The sequence below is a fragment of the Penicillium riverlandense genome (assembly GCF_028828495.1).
Source record: "Penicillium riverlandense strain IBT 135883 chromosome Unknown utg000003l_segment0_segment0, whole genome shotgun sequence".
Classification (NCBI taxonomy): Eukaryota; Fungi; Ascomycota; class Eurotiomycetes; order Eurotiales; family Aspergillaceae; genus Penicillium; species Penicillium riverlandense.
In genome coordinates, this window is record NW_026643196.1 from 5,731,813 (window position 1) to 5,744,436 (window position 12,624).

At 53.4% G+C, this 12,624-nt stretch overlaps 3 protein-coding genes across 3 annotated transcripts; 2 read left to right on the forward strand and 1 right to left on the reverse strand.

Annotated features, from left to right (window-relative positions):
* Positions 1–175: 175 nt before the first annotated feature.
* On the forward strand, positions 176–1,108 carry N7474_005971 (NmrA/HSCARG family protein; the record flags this gene model as incomplete). Its single annotated transcript, XM_057197386.1, has 1 exon — positions 176–1,108. The coding sequence occupies one exon, from the start codon at positions 176–178 to the stop codon at positions 1,106–1,108; it is 933 nt and encodes a 310-aa protein (XP_057054782.1).
* A 1,867-nt stretch (positions 1,109–2,975) lies between these two features.
* On the reverse strand, positions 2,976–6,618 carry N7474_005972 (uncharacterized protein; the record flags this gene model as incomplete). Its single annotated transcript, XM_057197387.1, has 4 exons — positions 2,976–5,042; positions 5,097–5,343; positions 5,451–5,878; positions 6,349–6,618. 4 exons carry the CDS (start codon positions 6,616–6,618, stop codon positions 2,976–2,978), a joined length of 3,012 nt encoding a protein of 1,003 aa, XP_057054783.1.
* A 2,054-nt stretch (positions 6,619–8,672) lies between these two features.
* N7474_005973 (DNA-directed RNA polymerase III core subunit RET1) lies at positions 8,673–12,465 on the forward strand (the record flags this gene model as incomplete). The annotated part of the gene is made up of 3 exons (XM_057197388.1): positions 8,673–8,741; positions 8,817–9,601; positions 9,654–12,465. 3 exons carry the CDS (start codon positions 8,673–8,675, stop codon positions 12,463–12,465), a joined length of 3,666 nt encoding a protein of 1,221 aa, XP_057054784.1.
* Positions 12,466–12,624: the final 159 nt, after the last annotated feature.

Here is a 12,624-nt window from a genome sequence, read left to right on the forward strand (position 1 = left end):
ATAGTTAGCTAACTACTTGGGGGAGTGAGTCATCAGAAACGATCAGCGCGGGGTATGAGATTTCAACTTGCACGAATATTAGGGTCAACATCACGAAGAGTGAGATATTATGACGTTTGATTGAATAGCCTAGTTGAATTCGTTACAGTACCCAAAATAATCTTCGTTGGCAACTATGAGCAAGAAGATCCTGGTAGTTTTCGGCGCCACTGGCTTACAAGGCAGATCTGTGATCGACTACGTTTGCAGTAACCCGGACCTCTCGAAAAAATACGCGATACGTGCAGTCACTCGCGATGCCACAAAACCTGCTGCTCAGCAGCTGCAGACCCGAGGTGTTGAAGTTGTTACCGGCGACGCGGACCTGCCAGAATCCCTCCCTGCAGCACTCGCAAACGCGCATACTGTTTTTATTGTGACACTCACTATATACGATGATCAACTCAAAGAACGTGAGCTCCGACAGACCAAGGCCATGGCAGATGCCTCCGTCAAGGCCGGTGCAAACTACCTCATCTATAGCACGATGGTTCACGCCGAACGCCTATACGGACAGAAAGTGACAGCCTTTGACTCGAAGGCGGAAGGAGAGAATTATATCCGTGGTCTGCCAGTGAAAAGTGCATTTTTCGCCCCTGGAATGTTTATGCAGAACTTTCTGGGTCACCAGGCCTTGTTCCCGATGGCGGAGCAACCGGGCGTATACGCATTCACCAATTTCATCTCGGGCGATGCAGCGGTTCCGTTCATTGAAGCACGAGCGGATACTGGGAAATTTATCGGTGCGATATTAGCTAGTCCTGATAAATACGTTGACCGAATTCTCTGTGCAGCAACACGCATGTACTCCTACACCGAGGCCGCGAGTATCATCACAAGAGTGACGGGCAGAAAGACAACCTATATTCGACTCTCAGAGGAAGAATGGGCGAGTTCTTTTGCCCCTGAAATCTCGAGACCAAGAGTGGCAATGTTCAAGTTTATTGAGAAATCGGGCTACTATGGAGATAACTCGAATGCAAAGGTAGAATGGGCATCTGAGCAGGTTTGCGGCGGCCTTACTACATTTGAGGAATTTGTGCAAAAGAATAATGTTTTTGCCGAATAAGAAGGGCATGCCATCCATTGAACTCAAAAACAAGTCCGGACTGATACTGTAAGACTACTGTCAGTAAATCTGCATGCTCTCAACGCGAGAAATCGGGAGCTCTGATATTTAAACCTCCCTAAGTAGATGAACTTTCGTCAGCCACTAGTTAACGTTATTGCCACTATATAATTGGCTGCGTCTTCCTCCGAGACCTCTGGGTCGATGTCTGACTTGGCCTAGACTCAGTGTTTGAACTTCGCGCTGGTGCTGCTAAACCTCACCCCCGAATTAGGCCAGAATGTTCGGGAACGAAGTAATCCTCACTTACAGCGAGCGTTGGAGATATTTGCGTCAGAATCTTATAATTCTGTAAAGTGAAGGTTGAGGAAGCTCAAAGGTTCTTCAATTGGTTGGTCAAATTTTGGAACAGAATACCACCTGAACACATTCAGTGCAAGGTCAAAGTACGTTACAAAGGACAGCTTACGAGTGCCACATCTTCTAGGTCCTCAACTGAAAATCGAATCACGGTATTCACTGACTCATGGTTTCCCAGTAAGTCGTCGATCCATCTATCAACAACTTCCAAATCCCAGCCACGCCTGAGACTTCGGAAGTGGATGTTGTTGGTTTCGGCGAATGAACACACAACGGAGTGATGCCGAGGTGGTTGAGGACGTGAAGTTCGAACGCTTGGGTTTGGTATGGGGCCGTCGGAAAGCTGCAAGAATGTTCAAATCGCGGAGGTAATCTGATATCACAGAACAAAATACATAACAACTGATGCATCATGAATTTGACAAAATCAACCAGGTGAATACCCCGGAGCCACTGGGTGATCTCATGATGACCTTCCTTTTCCGCGTAATCTGCCGCCATGTCAGAGGTGGCCACGGATACAAGGCTACAAGTAAACACGGTCTAAAATAAGTTAGAGTGGACAAAACAGAAACCGAATGCAATTCCAGAAGACTATGAGTACAACCCATGCAGAGAAAGAAAAAATCGAAGGCAAAGTGCAACGTGTAGGCAAAAGGAACATGCATCGAGATAAGAAACCAAATGGCAAGACATCCCAATGTCAAGAAGTAAGAGCAAACAAGCAAAGAAAAAGAAAGCTGCCCGCATCAGCCCTGAGGCAATACACGACTGCCATCTCTTCCAGCCAGCCTCTCCAACAACAATGTCCCAAACTCGAAAAATCATCCTGGCGAAAGAACCACCCTGCTCGCGCACCTAAAAGGAAACGCCCAAGGCTCGTTCCTCCGCGTGAGAGATTTTCAAAATGGCCTAAACAGCACAAATGCATGTCAAAAGAAAAGCAGAAACGCAAAGTACAGGGTGAAGAAGAAAATAAGGATAAAAGCACACGCAGGGAAACAAAACAAGCACGAATCAACTCGATTGGAAAAACATCGAAAAAAGAAACCACCAAGGCCTTTCTTCATCAACCGAGAAAACCAGTGCTTGTCAGAAGACAAAATGGGAGAAAAGTACACAATGTGGGGAATGAAAACACAGGTGCCGAAAAAAGTCATGGCTCCTCGAGACTAAATTGTCACCGTGAACTCGAGGAGAGAGATGCACATGCAACGCGTGAACTTTGCCGAATGGTACAGTCATGACGCATTGCTTCATGGAAAGAGTATCTGCAAAGGATGAGAATGGACAAAGGTAAAATGCAGATTGTGCAAAGGGTAAAAATGCTGGGCAAAAATGCGCAGGGCACTAAGAAACCGTGCCGCAAAGATAGATGGTCATGGCATATGCAACTGGTCCCAACCAGGTTGACGACAAGTCTTGCAAGGTAAGTAGCCGTTAATCATGAAATAGAAGGTCGTCACGTCATCGTTATGTGTACAGTTGTGAGGAACGTTCAACGCTTTCAAAAATAGGCATAGAGCTGGCTCTGCGTTCCAAGGTTGGTGGTCGGCTGCGGGGCGGACGGGCTGAAGATCGACGAGGTCTCGCTGTTTCCACCGGACGGCGTGTTGGAGGCGGAACTGGTCGAGGAAGCGGGGATAAAGTTCTGGCCGAATGCATTCGGAACGTTGGAGGCTGGAATGCCTGGCTGTTGGTACACAAAGTTCTTCTGGAGCATCGATCCTGAAATCTGCGTGGAATTGACCTCGTTCGGCGTGGCCTGGCCACTGGTCGTGGCACTTCCCCTGCCGGAGTTCTCCGAGGCCATCATCTTGCCGGCGATGCGACGCCCGTGCGGGGTCTGGCGGATCGAAGGGAGGATCGGGCGGACGGATTCCACGATTCGGTTGCGAGTGTCCGGATCCGCAAAGTCCATGGCGGTCTGCACGACGTAGTTGGCAAAGGAATCGCGCAGCATCTTCTCCAGCTCATTGCCAGACAGCATCTCATCGATCATCTCGCGGCGAATATGAGGATCAGCAGTCCGCAGGCATTTCTCGATCACATTCGAGCTGAACTTCTGCTTGGACAACGAAGAAATGTTGCCTCCGAACGTCTGGCAAAGCGGGTTGGTGAAATGAGGCTCGGCAAGATCCAAGATGTACTGCACGACATAGTTGCCAAACGGATCCTGGACCAGGGCAAAGGAGTTCGCCGTGATTTGCGCAATGAGATGAGCCTTCTGAGCACCCGAAGCATGATCAATGCAGCGCTGAAGAACACAGCATCCGTGGCGATGAGTGCCCACGACGACGCAGTTGGCGCCCACGGCCTGGTAGATGAAATCAGCATCCTCCGGCGACAGACGATTGAGGCACTTCTGGATGACGTGATTGCCATTCAGGTCCTGGACTAGCTCTACAACATGGTGCTCGAGCGCGCGGATAACGGTCTGGATCTGCTCCGCAGTCGAGATGAATTCGATCATCTTCTGCAGAGCCCGAGTTCCATGCTGGTTGAGAGCAATCTTGACCAGCTGGGGAGCAGCATGATCAATAAGAGCCGTGCGCTGTTCGTCATTGGAGTACTCAAGGAGCTTCTGGCACAGGTAGTTACCAAATGGATCTGTCATAAGCTCGATGACGTGCATGTAAGTTTCGCTGAAGATTAGTTGCACATGCTCCGGGGTGCGCTCCTCCAGTTTGCGCTGCAGATACCGGCACCCGTGCTGGTCCTTGCACAGGGTGTACAGTTCGCCCTTGTAATGCTCCAGGGGGTAGTTGGTGAAGCGGGTCAGTTGCGTGGAATCGCTCTCGCCCTGGCGACGCTGGGGAGCAGCACCACGACCCACACCATCAGTGAAACGATAGCCACCGTTATAGTTGGGATATCCACCGTAAGCACCCGCGGTTGGGAAGCCCGGAATCTGGTTGTTCAGTTGACCAGGAGGTCCGACATATGGAATTCCGTAGCCGTAGATGGGGGCTTGGAACGGGGTCAGGCCAGATGGGCCAACAGAACCAGTCAGGCTGCCGTTGGAAGCAGCTGAGGTCAACTGGGGCCCGAATGGTGCGGCACTCGCCTGAAGAATGGATTGCGGTGAGTTGGGGCTCTGAAGAGCGGACTCGTCGGCCTCGGGCGACTCCTTCTGCTGGCGACTGTTGACAGCGCCTGCAGGAATGCGTCCCATGCTGGCATTGTGTTGGTGGATGTGCTCAGCGTGGGTCTTGGGAGGAGTAATCGCGTTGTTGCTGAAGCCACTACCCTTCACCGTAGGAAGGTCGTTGGTTGAGTAAGAAGATTGCAGCGAGGTGGGGCGGGTAGAGGGCACAGGGGTCATGGCGTCTTTTCCACGATCATTGTTGTACACCAGGCTTCCCTCCAGAGAGTGGCGAGAGGCGTGACGAGAGGTGTGCGCATTGCCATGGTCTTCTGCAGTCGGGCTGCCCAGCTGATCCACACGCATAATGCCCGGCACATTCTGCGGCATACTCTGATGGGTGAGCCGGTGTCGATTGTGGGAGTTGTACGTGTCGGGCCCCGGGGTACGAGAGTTGGCCAGATCCAAAGCATCCGGGTTCGCAGAAAGCTAACAGCAAGTTAGCATACCCTGAGTGTTTCACGTCCAGAGTCGTGGACTTACCAGGTTCGAACCACCACGACGCAAAAGAGTGGGGAACTTGTCATCCGGCTCTGTCAACTTGATGTAGCTCTTGATGTCCGGGGTGGGCATGCGATCCTCGTCCTTCAAAGGGGACTTGTCGTCGTCATTATGAAAGAGGTACTTGGTCGCAGCGAACGAGTCCGCAGCAGAGCCCATGTTAAAACCAGGCGGATTATGGCGCAGCTGGTTATTGTAGTTGTTGGATGGCAGTGAGTAGCGGTGGATGCTAAAAGCAAGTCAGCTGGAGTTCGGACCAGACCGTGGAGTGTGACGACTCGGTCAGGGTGAGAGGAAAAGTGATCCGATGGAAAGAAGGGCACGTTTTTCACTTACGAAGGTCCTGGACGGAAGCTCGCAACCGTTTCCGGGACAAAGTCCTCCTTCTCTGAGTTGCGTCGCGAGCCAGGGAGTGAGTGACCTGCAAACCGATCCACCGAGTGGTTAGTGGTGTGGGAAGACGCTTGGGGCGATGTCAGTTGAGACGAAGCAAAGGCACTGAAGAAGCCCGGAGACGAGGTAACGCTGGATGTCGAGAAGCGGGAGGGTCGCGAAAAGGCACTGGACACGGCACTCTCGCGATACTCCGGCGGAGTGGTGGGCTCGCTGACGGGCCCAGACACACCAGCCTTGGCGAGGTCTCGGGCCAGCTGGTCCATCTCCTGCTTCTCTTTCTCGTGCTGTATGTCCAGCAGTTTCATGTCTTCTTCAAAGCGCCGCTTCTGCTCGCGCATGTACTCGATGTGCTGACGCTTCTTTTCGAACTGCGACATGGTCAGACGAGAGGAAATCGAAAGGAAACGGAACGAAATGGGTTTATTGAAGGGTAAGGGCAAGTAAGGAAGACCAAAAGAAGTGACGCCAGAGAGGAACGCGGGGGTTGGAAAGGACAAGAAGAAGAGAGGGAGTGGGTGGGTGAGGGAGAGAAAGGTCAAAAGGGCCCCGTCTCGGGGTGATCCCAAGCTCCAAGGTTCAGAGGGACAGTGAAGGCAGGCAGAGCGAAGGGTGATAATGGGAAAGACGGCAATAGATGAGGTGTGTGAATAAGGAAAGGAAGGAGCAGGACAGAGACCATGGGACAGGCAGGCAGGCAGGCAGGCAGGCAGGCAGTCAGTCCGTTAGTCTCCCTGAGAACACAGAGAGTACCTGCCAACCTCCACCACCAAAGGCCCCCACAAGCCCTAAGTCCACTGCCCCTCCCTCCTCCCAATGCAAAAGGAAGCTCTCAACTTACCGAAGACAACAGGTCCAGTGGATCCGGCATCTGAGGCGCTCCCTGGTTCAGTGAATTCCATGGCGAGGAGAATTTACTCGAGTCCGTGGTGAAGCGGCGCTGCAAATTGGCACGCACATCGCCCGATGATTGCGAGAAAGGCGACACAATATTCGAATGGCCCGGGGAGAGCGCGGTATAGCCGGGGAAGGTCGACTCCGAGGGCGGGGATCGAGGAGACGGGAAGCGCAGCTCGTCGAGGCGTTCACTCAGCCCGTTCTTGAAGGCCATGGTGGGCAAATTTGTCCAAGGATCCAATCTACAGCAACACCCCAGCATCGGTCAGCACAGGTGTTTGTTTGACGGATTATGCTGGCACGGGCACGGCTTTAAGGGGGTTTCCCTCCACATTAGGGCACCAGCCTCCCGAATGATTCTGTCTGCAGCTCAGACATTCAGTGGCAGGAAGTGGTGGTGGTGGGCACACTGTGTCGTACTCGGCCAAGTAAGGGGACGCAGAGATCGGAGAGGGGCTGAGGGTGGGGGGGGAAGGAGGGAAGCGATTGGCGTGTGGGATCGGGACTCACACAATGAACGCCTCGAGAGTCGAGGGAATCACGATCGGTCGATAGGGTCAGGCACCGGTCCCGACCGTGGGCATCTAGCTACTATATATGGGTGGTGGTTGTTGTACCTGGCACAGATGCGGAGATGAGCCAGGGGGACGAACAACACGAGGATGAACACTTACAGGCGAGTCTTGGGGAGGGAAACACACACACAAATATACACCAACACAAGGGAACGAGTGAACGACCGAACCACAACAACAAAAGGAGAAAGAGAGAAGTGTACAGTAGAACAGAACAAGCGAGAGAAAGAAGAAGAGAAGAGAGGGGGTTGGGAAAGGAAACAAAAGTGGGGAGCTCAGCCCTCGACCCCAAATGGGGAATGGCGCAGATAGGAGAAAGGCGGTGGCAACCCGGGTTTCTTTGACAGAAAGCAATCCACGCGCTCCGTGAGGCTACGAGGGACTGTCCTACCACTCGTCGGTGGGAATCCCGTCCACGGACGCCCGGGGCCCGGACTGCCTAATGGCCAATTCCATGCGAGGCTAGGCTTCTTGAGTCAGTCTACGCAAGGGGGGGGCCAACCCTAAGAGCGTGGCATCTGCAGGCGAGAACAGGGAGTGGAGACACGAGGAAGCGTGAAGCGCGCCAGGATGTGACAGCGAGTATCGTGGGCGCTTTGTTGTTTCACTCCGAAGGGCGTGGTTCGGGGGTGAGCAGAACCAGGGATCGGAGAAAAACAGCGGTGTACCCTCCAGCCACCAGTCTGGCCCCTGATCCACCAACTTATGACAAGCAGATGGAGGGGACCCGGCAGGATTCACACTTGGATAGTCCCGTTGACTACGGACGGAAGAGTGTTCTGGATGCCCGACGCCGGGGGAGTCCTGCATCCGAGCTATACCAGCGCCATGATGGTGTTTACTCCGTAGATTTCCAATCAATGGAGTCAGAAGAGTAATACTATTAATCATACCCATAATCGACGTGTACACCACTCCCCCGCAATGTGGCAATGGACTTGCGGTCAATCGTTGCCCGCCACAGAACAATCCTCGCGATGATCGCTGCTGCTTGAGATGCGTGCATGGACGGATTGTCCCACACGAAGAGTGCCGCCCCCATCCCTGTCGCTGCCCATGGAACATTCCTCCGGTCGCATCTCCCGTCCAGGGATTGACGCTCGATCGACCCGGCTTATGCCTGCATATCCCAGATATCGTTGGATCGAGACCCACCGCGGCTGGTGAGAGGGAGGCATCATGCATCATCATCATCATCATCATACAGGGCGGGTGAGCCGCACGAGGCGATGGATCTAGTTCTAGACATGGACCTGAACGTAGATTGGCATTCCGCCAATAAGGATGGCTGCGATCGCATCTACAGATTGAGTTGGTTGGGCTGAGGCATCTCAATATAGATTGGGGGCAGAGGAATTAGGGCTAGCAGCAGATGCACTCCCACCACCCCAAACAAGATAGCCCAGAAAAAACAAGATGATTCTGTTCACTCAAAGTGATCATTCGACCACGACAACATTTCCTATGATAATTATTTGATCATTCAGGCCCATGGAAATTGTGTCTGCCTCAGGTGTCCGGGCTGCCCGTCTGGGAGAGCTGACCGATTACATAACCCCGCCGATAACCAAAAACTTTCCCCTCCGTTCAATTTCTCCAACAAGGGCGATGCCAGTCGCTTCCCTCTTTCCCTGACCCGCTGGTTTGGCATTACGGAAATCAAGCACTCTCTAGGCTTCAGACATCCGCGACCATGCCGCCTCGCAGGCGGCCGCAGCCCTCCGCGGCTAGCAACATCCGATCTACTCGGCCTGCAACGGAGGTATGGGCAAAACTTTTTTCAAGCTCCCATTCGAGCCGCTCGTCCATCAGACTAACATGTTTTCCCTCTCTGCAGTCTGCGGATCAGCCCACAACCGCCGCTGCAAAGCGGAAGCGCTCTTCAGTGTCCAAGAAAACCTCTGACTCAACCCGACCGACCGAGTCAGGCCCAGCCGAGCATGGTAGTGGCCAATCGCATGAGCACTCGTCTCCAAACTATCAGCACAGAGATCCCTTCGATGCGCTTCTCGAGCCCTTTTACTATAACAAATCGCTGACCGATCCCATCGATACGGCCAAGGATAAATGGAATCTCCTGCCCGCCTTCCTCAAAGTCAAAGGCTTGGTGAAACAGCACATTGACTCCTATAACTACTTTGTCGAGGTGCAGTTGAAGAAGATTGTCGAGTCGAGCTCGATGATTCGAAGCGATGTGGATCATAACTTTTACATCAAGTTCACCGACATCTACGTTGGATCGCCCCGGCGCGCCGATGAGCAGTCCGACGCCGGGTTCCACTTTGAATCAAATGTGACGCCGCAGGAATGCAGACTTCGGGACACCACCTATGCCGCGCCGATCTATGTCGACTTTGAGTACGTGCGTGGGCGTCAACGGGTCATTCGGCGAGGTGTCTCCATTGGCAGGATGCCCGTCATGCTTCGCAGCTCCAAGTGTGTGCTGACGAACAAATCTCCCACGGAGATGAGCAACCTCAACGAATGCCCACTCGATCCTGGTGGTTATTTCATCGTCAACGGGACGGAAAAGGTCATTCTTGTTCAGGAGCAGTTGAGCAAGAATCGAATCATTGTAGAGACGGATCCGAAGAAAGAAATTGTGCAGGCATCCGTGACGAGGTAAGGCTCATATGGATGCGGTTTATTTTTTCATCTTTCTAACTTCCTGTAGTTCTTCCAACGAGCGAAAGTCGAAGAGTTATATCATCCTCAAGAAGGATAGGCTGCACGTGAAACATAACGTGCTCAGCGAAGACATCCCCATTGTTGTCTTGCTCAAGGCCATGGGCGTTCACACGGATCAGGAGATTTTGCTTCTGGTCACCGGCACCGACGAGCTATACCAAGATGATTTTGCGATCAACTTCGAGGAGGCCCATAACATTGGCGTCTACACTCAGCAACAGGCCCTTGAATGGATCGGGTCGCGCATCAAAATCAACCGGAAGCAAATGGCCTACCGCCGAACTCATGTTCAAGAGGCAGTGGAAGCCATTGCCTCTGTCATCATCTCGCACATCGAAGTCAAGGACATGAACTTCCGACCCAAGGCCATTTACGTTGCACACATGGCCCGCCGTGTGCTGATGGCCAAGAACGATCCCACGCTGGTGGATGATCGTGATTACCTCGGAAACAAGCGACTGGAATTGGCGGGCCAGCTCTTGGCGTTGCTATTTGAAGACATGTTCAAAAAGTTTTGCTTCGATATCAAAATGAACATCGACAAGGTTTTGAACAAACGAAATCGCGCCGAGCAGTTTGACGCGTGGAGCGTTGTGAGCATGCATGGCAACCATATCACCCATGGCATGAACCGTGCCATCTCGACCGGCAACTGGAGCCTGAAGCGATTCCGCATGGAGCGTGCGGGAGTCACTCACGTTCTCAGTCGGCTGAGCTATATCGCTGCTCTGGGTATGATGACCCGTATCAGCAGTCAGTTCGAGAAGACGCGTAAGGTCAGTGGTCCTCGTGCCTTGCAGCCGTCACAATTCGGCATGCTTTGCCCCGCCGATACCCCCGAAGGAGAGGCGTGCGGTCTGGTCAAGAACTTGGCCCTCATGACACACATCACCACCAACGACGAAGAGGGTCCCGTGCGGAACTTGATCTTCATTCTGGGCGCGGAAGACATCTCGACCCTGAGCGGAAAGCAAATCTATGGTCCTGGCGCCTACACCATCTCCATCAACGGTACACCGACCGCTCTGACCCGACGCCCAAAGCATTTTCTCAACTCTTTCCGCAAGCTCCGACGAATGGGCCGGATCTCGGAGTTCGTGAGCATCTTTATCAACCACCACCAGCGCGCTGTTCATATTGCAACCGACGATGGGCGTATCTGCAGACCGCTGATCGTGGCGGAGAATGGCAAATCTTGTGTCCGTGCTCACCATCTGAAGAAACTCCGCGATGGGACGATGTCTTTTGATGATTTCCTTGCTCAAGGACTGGTTGAGTACCTTGATGTCAACGAGGAGAATGATTCCTACATCGCCATCTACGAGAAGGACGTCAACGAGGCCACAACCCACCTCGAGATCGAGCCGTTCACCATGCTGGGCGCTGTCGCTGGTCTCATCCCCTACCCCCACCACAACCAGTCTCCTCGAAATACCTACCAATGCGCTATGGGTAAACAAGCCATCGGTGCCATTGCCTCCAACCAGTTCCAGCGGATCGACTCCATCCTCTACCTCATGGTGTACCCACAGAAGCCGATGGTCAAGTCACGGACTATCGAACTGGTCAAATACGATCAACTTCCTGCCGGCCAGAATGCAACCGTCGCTGTCATGAGTTACTCAGGCTACGATATCGAGGATGCTTTGGTGCTGAACAAGGGGTCCGTCGACCGTGGGTTTGGCCGATGCCAGGTCTTCCGGAAATACGTGACCAACCTGAAGAGCTATCCCAACGGCACCAAGGATGCGCTTAATCCACCAGAGTACGACGGCGATACCCCTATTGCCAAACACCTGCTCCTGGAGGGCGACGGTTTGGCTGCTGTCGGTGAGAAGGTGAATGCCGGCGAGGTGTACATCAACAAAGTCACGCCCGACACGGCGCACACGACCGGCATCACCGGTTCGGACGTCGGGAGAGCACCCAAACTTCTCCCCCAGCCGATGACTTATAAACTCCCGGACCCGGCGTACATTGACAAAGTCATGCGGTCCGTCACCGAAGGAGAAAACGAACTCATCAAGGTTCTCACTCGGCAGACCCGCCGCCCGGAAGTCGGCGACAAGTTCTCCTCCCGCCACGGTCAAAAGGGTGTGGTGGGCATCATCGCCGACCAAGCCGACATGCCCTTCACCGACGAAGGCATCAACCCGGACATCATCATGAACCCGCATGGTTTCCCGTCCCGCATGACAGTCGGCAAGATGCTGGAGCTTGTGGCCGGCAAAGCAGGCGTGCTTTCGGGACAACACGGCTACGGCACCTGCTTCGGCGGCAGCCCTGTCGAAGAGATGTCCCAGATCCTGATCGACCACGGCTTCAGCTACGGCGGAAAGGACTACCTCACCTCAGGTATCACGGGCGAGCCACTGCCTTTTTACGTGTTTACCGGGCCCATTTACTACCAGAAGCTCAAGCACATGGTCCAAGATAAGATGCACTCGCGTGCGCGTGGACCACGCGCCCTCCTAACCCGCCAGCCTACCGAGGGTCGTTCGCGCGATGGCGGTCTCCGTCTCGGTGAGATGGAGCGCGACTGTTTGATTGCCTACGGAACCAGCCAGCTGCTGCTTGAGCGGCTTATGATCTCGTCGGATCGCCACGAGGTGGATGTCTGCGAGAAGTGCGGCTTCATGGGTTACTTGAACTGGTGTTCCCGCTGCAAGTCGTCTCGCTCCGTGGTCAAGATGGCTATCCCCTACGCTGCCAAGCTGCTTATCCAGGAGCTTATGAGTATGAACGTTACTGCTCGTCTGAAATTGGAGGATGAGTTCCCGGAGATGAAGGGTCGGTAGTGTGATGCATATGTGTGTGTATGTGTGTTTTATCTTAGTCTCAGTGTATATTCCTTGCATGAATGGCATAGCGCAGCGATGCGGTTGCACCTCGATCAACATAGATTTGCAAGAACTGGTAAAGAGATTGATTGAATACACAGCTGCGAATTACCATCC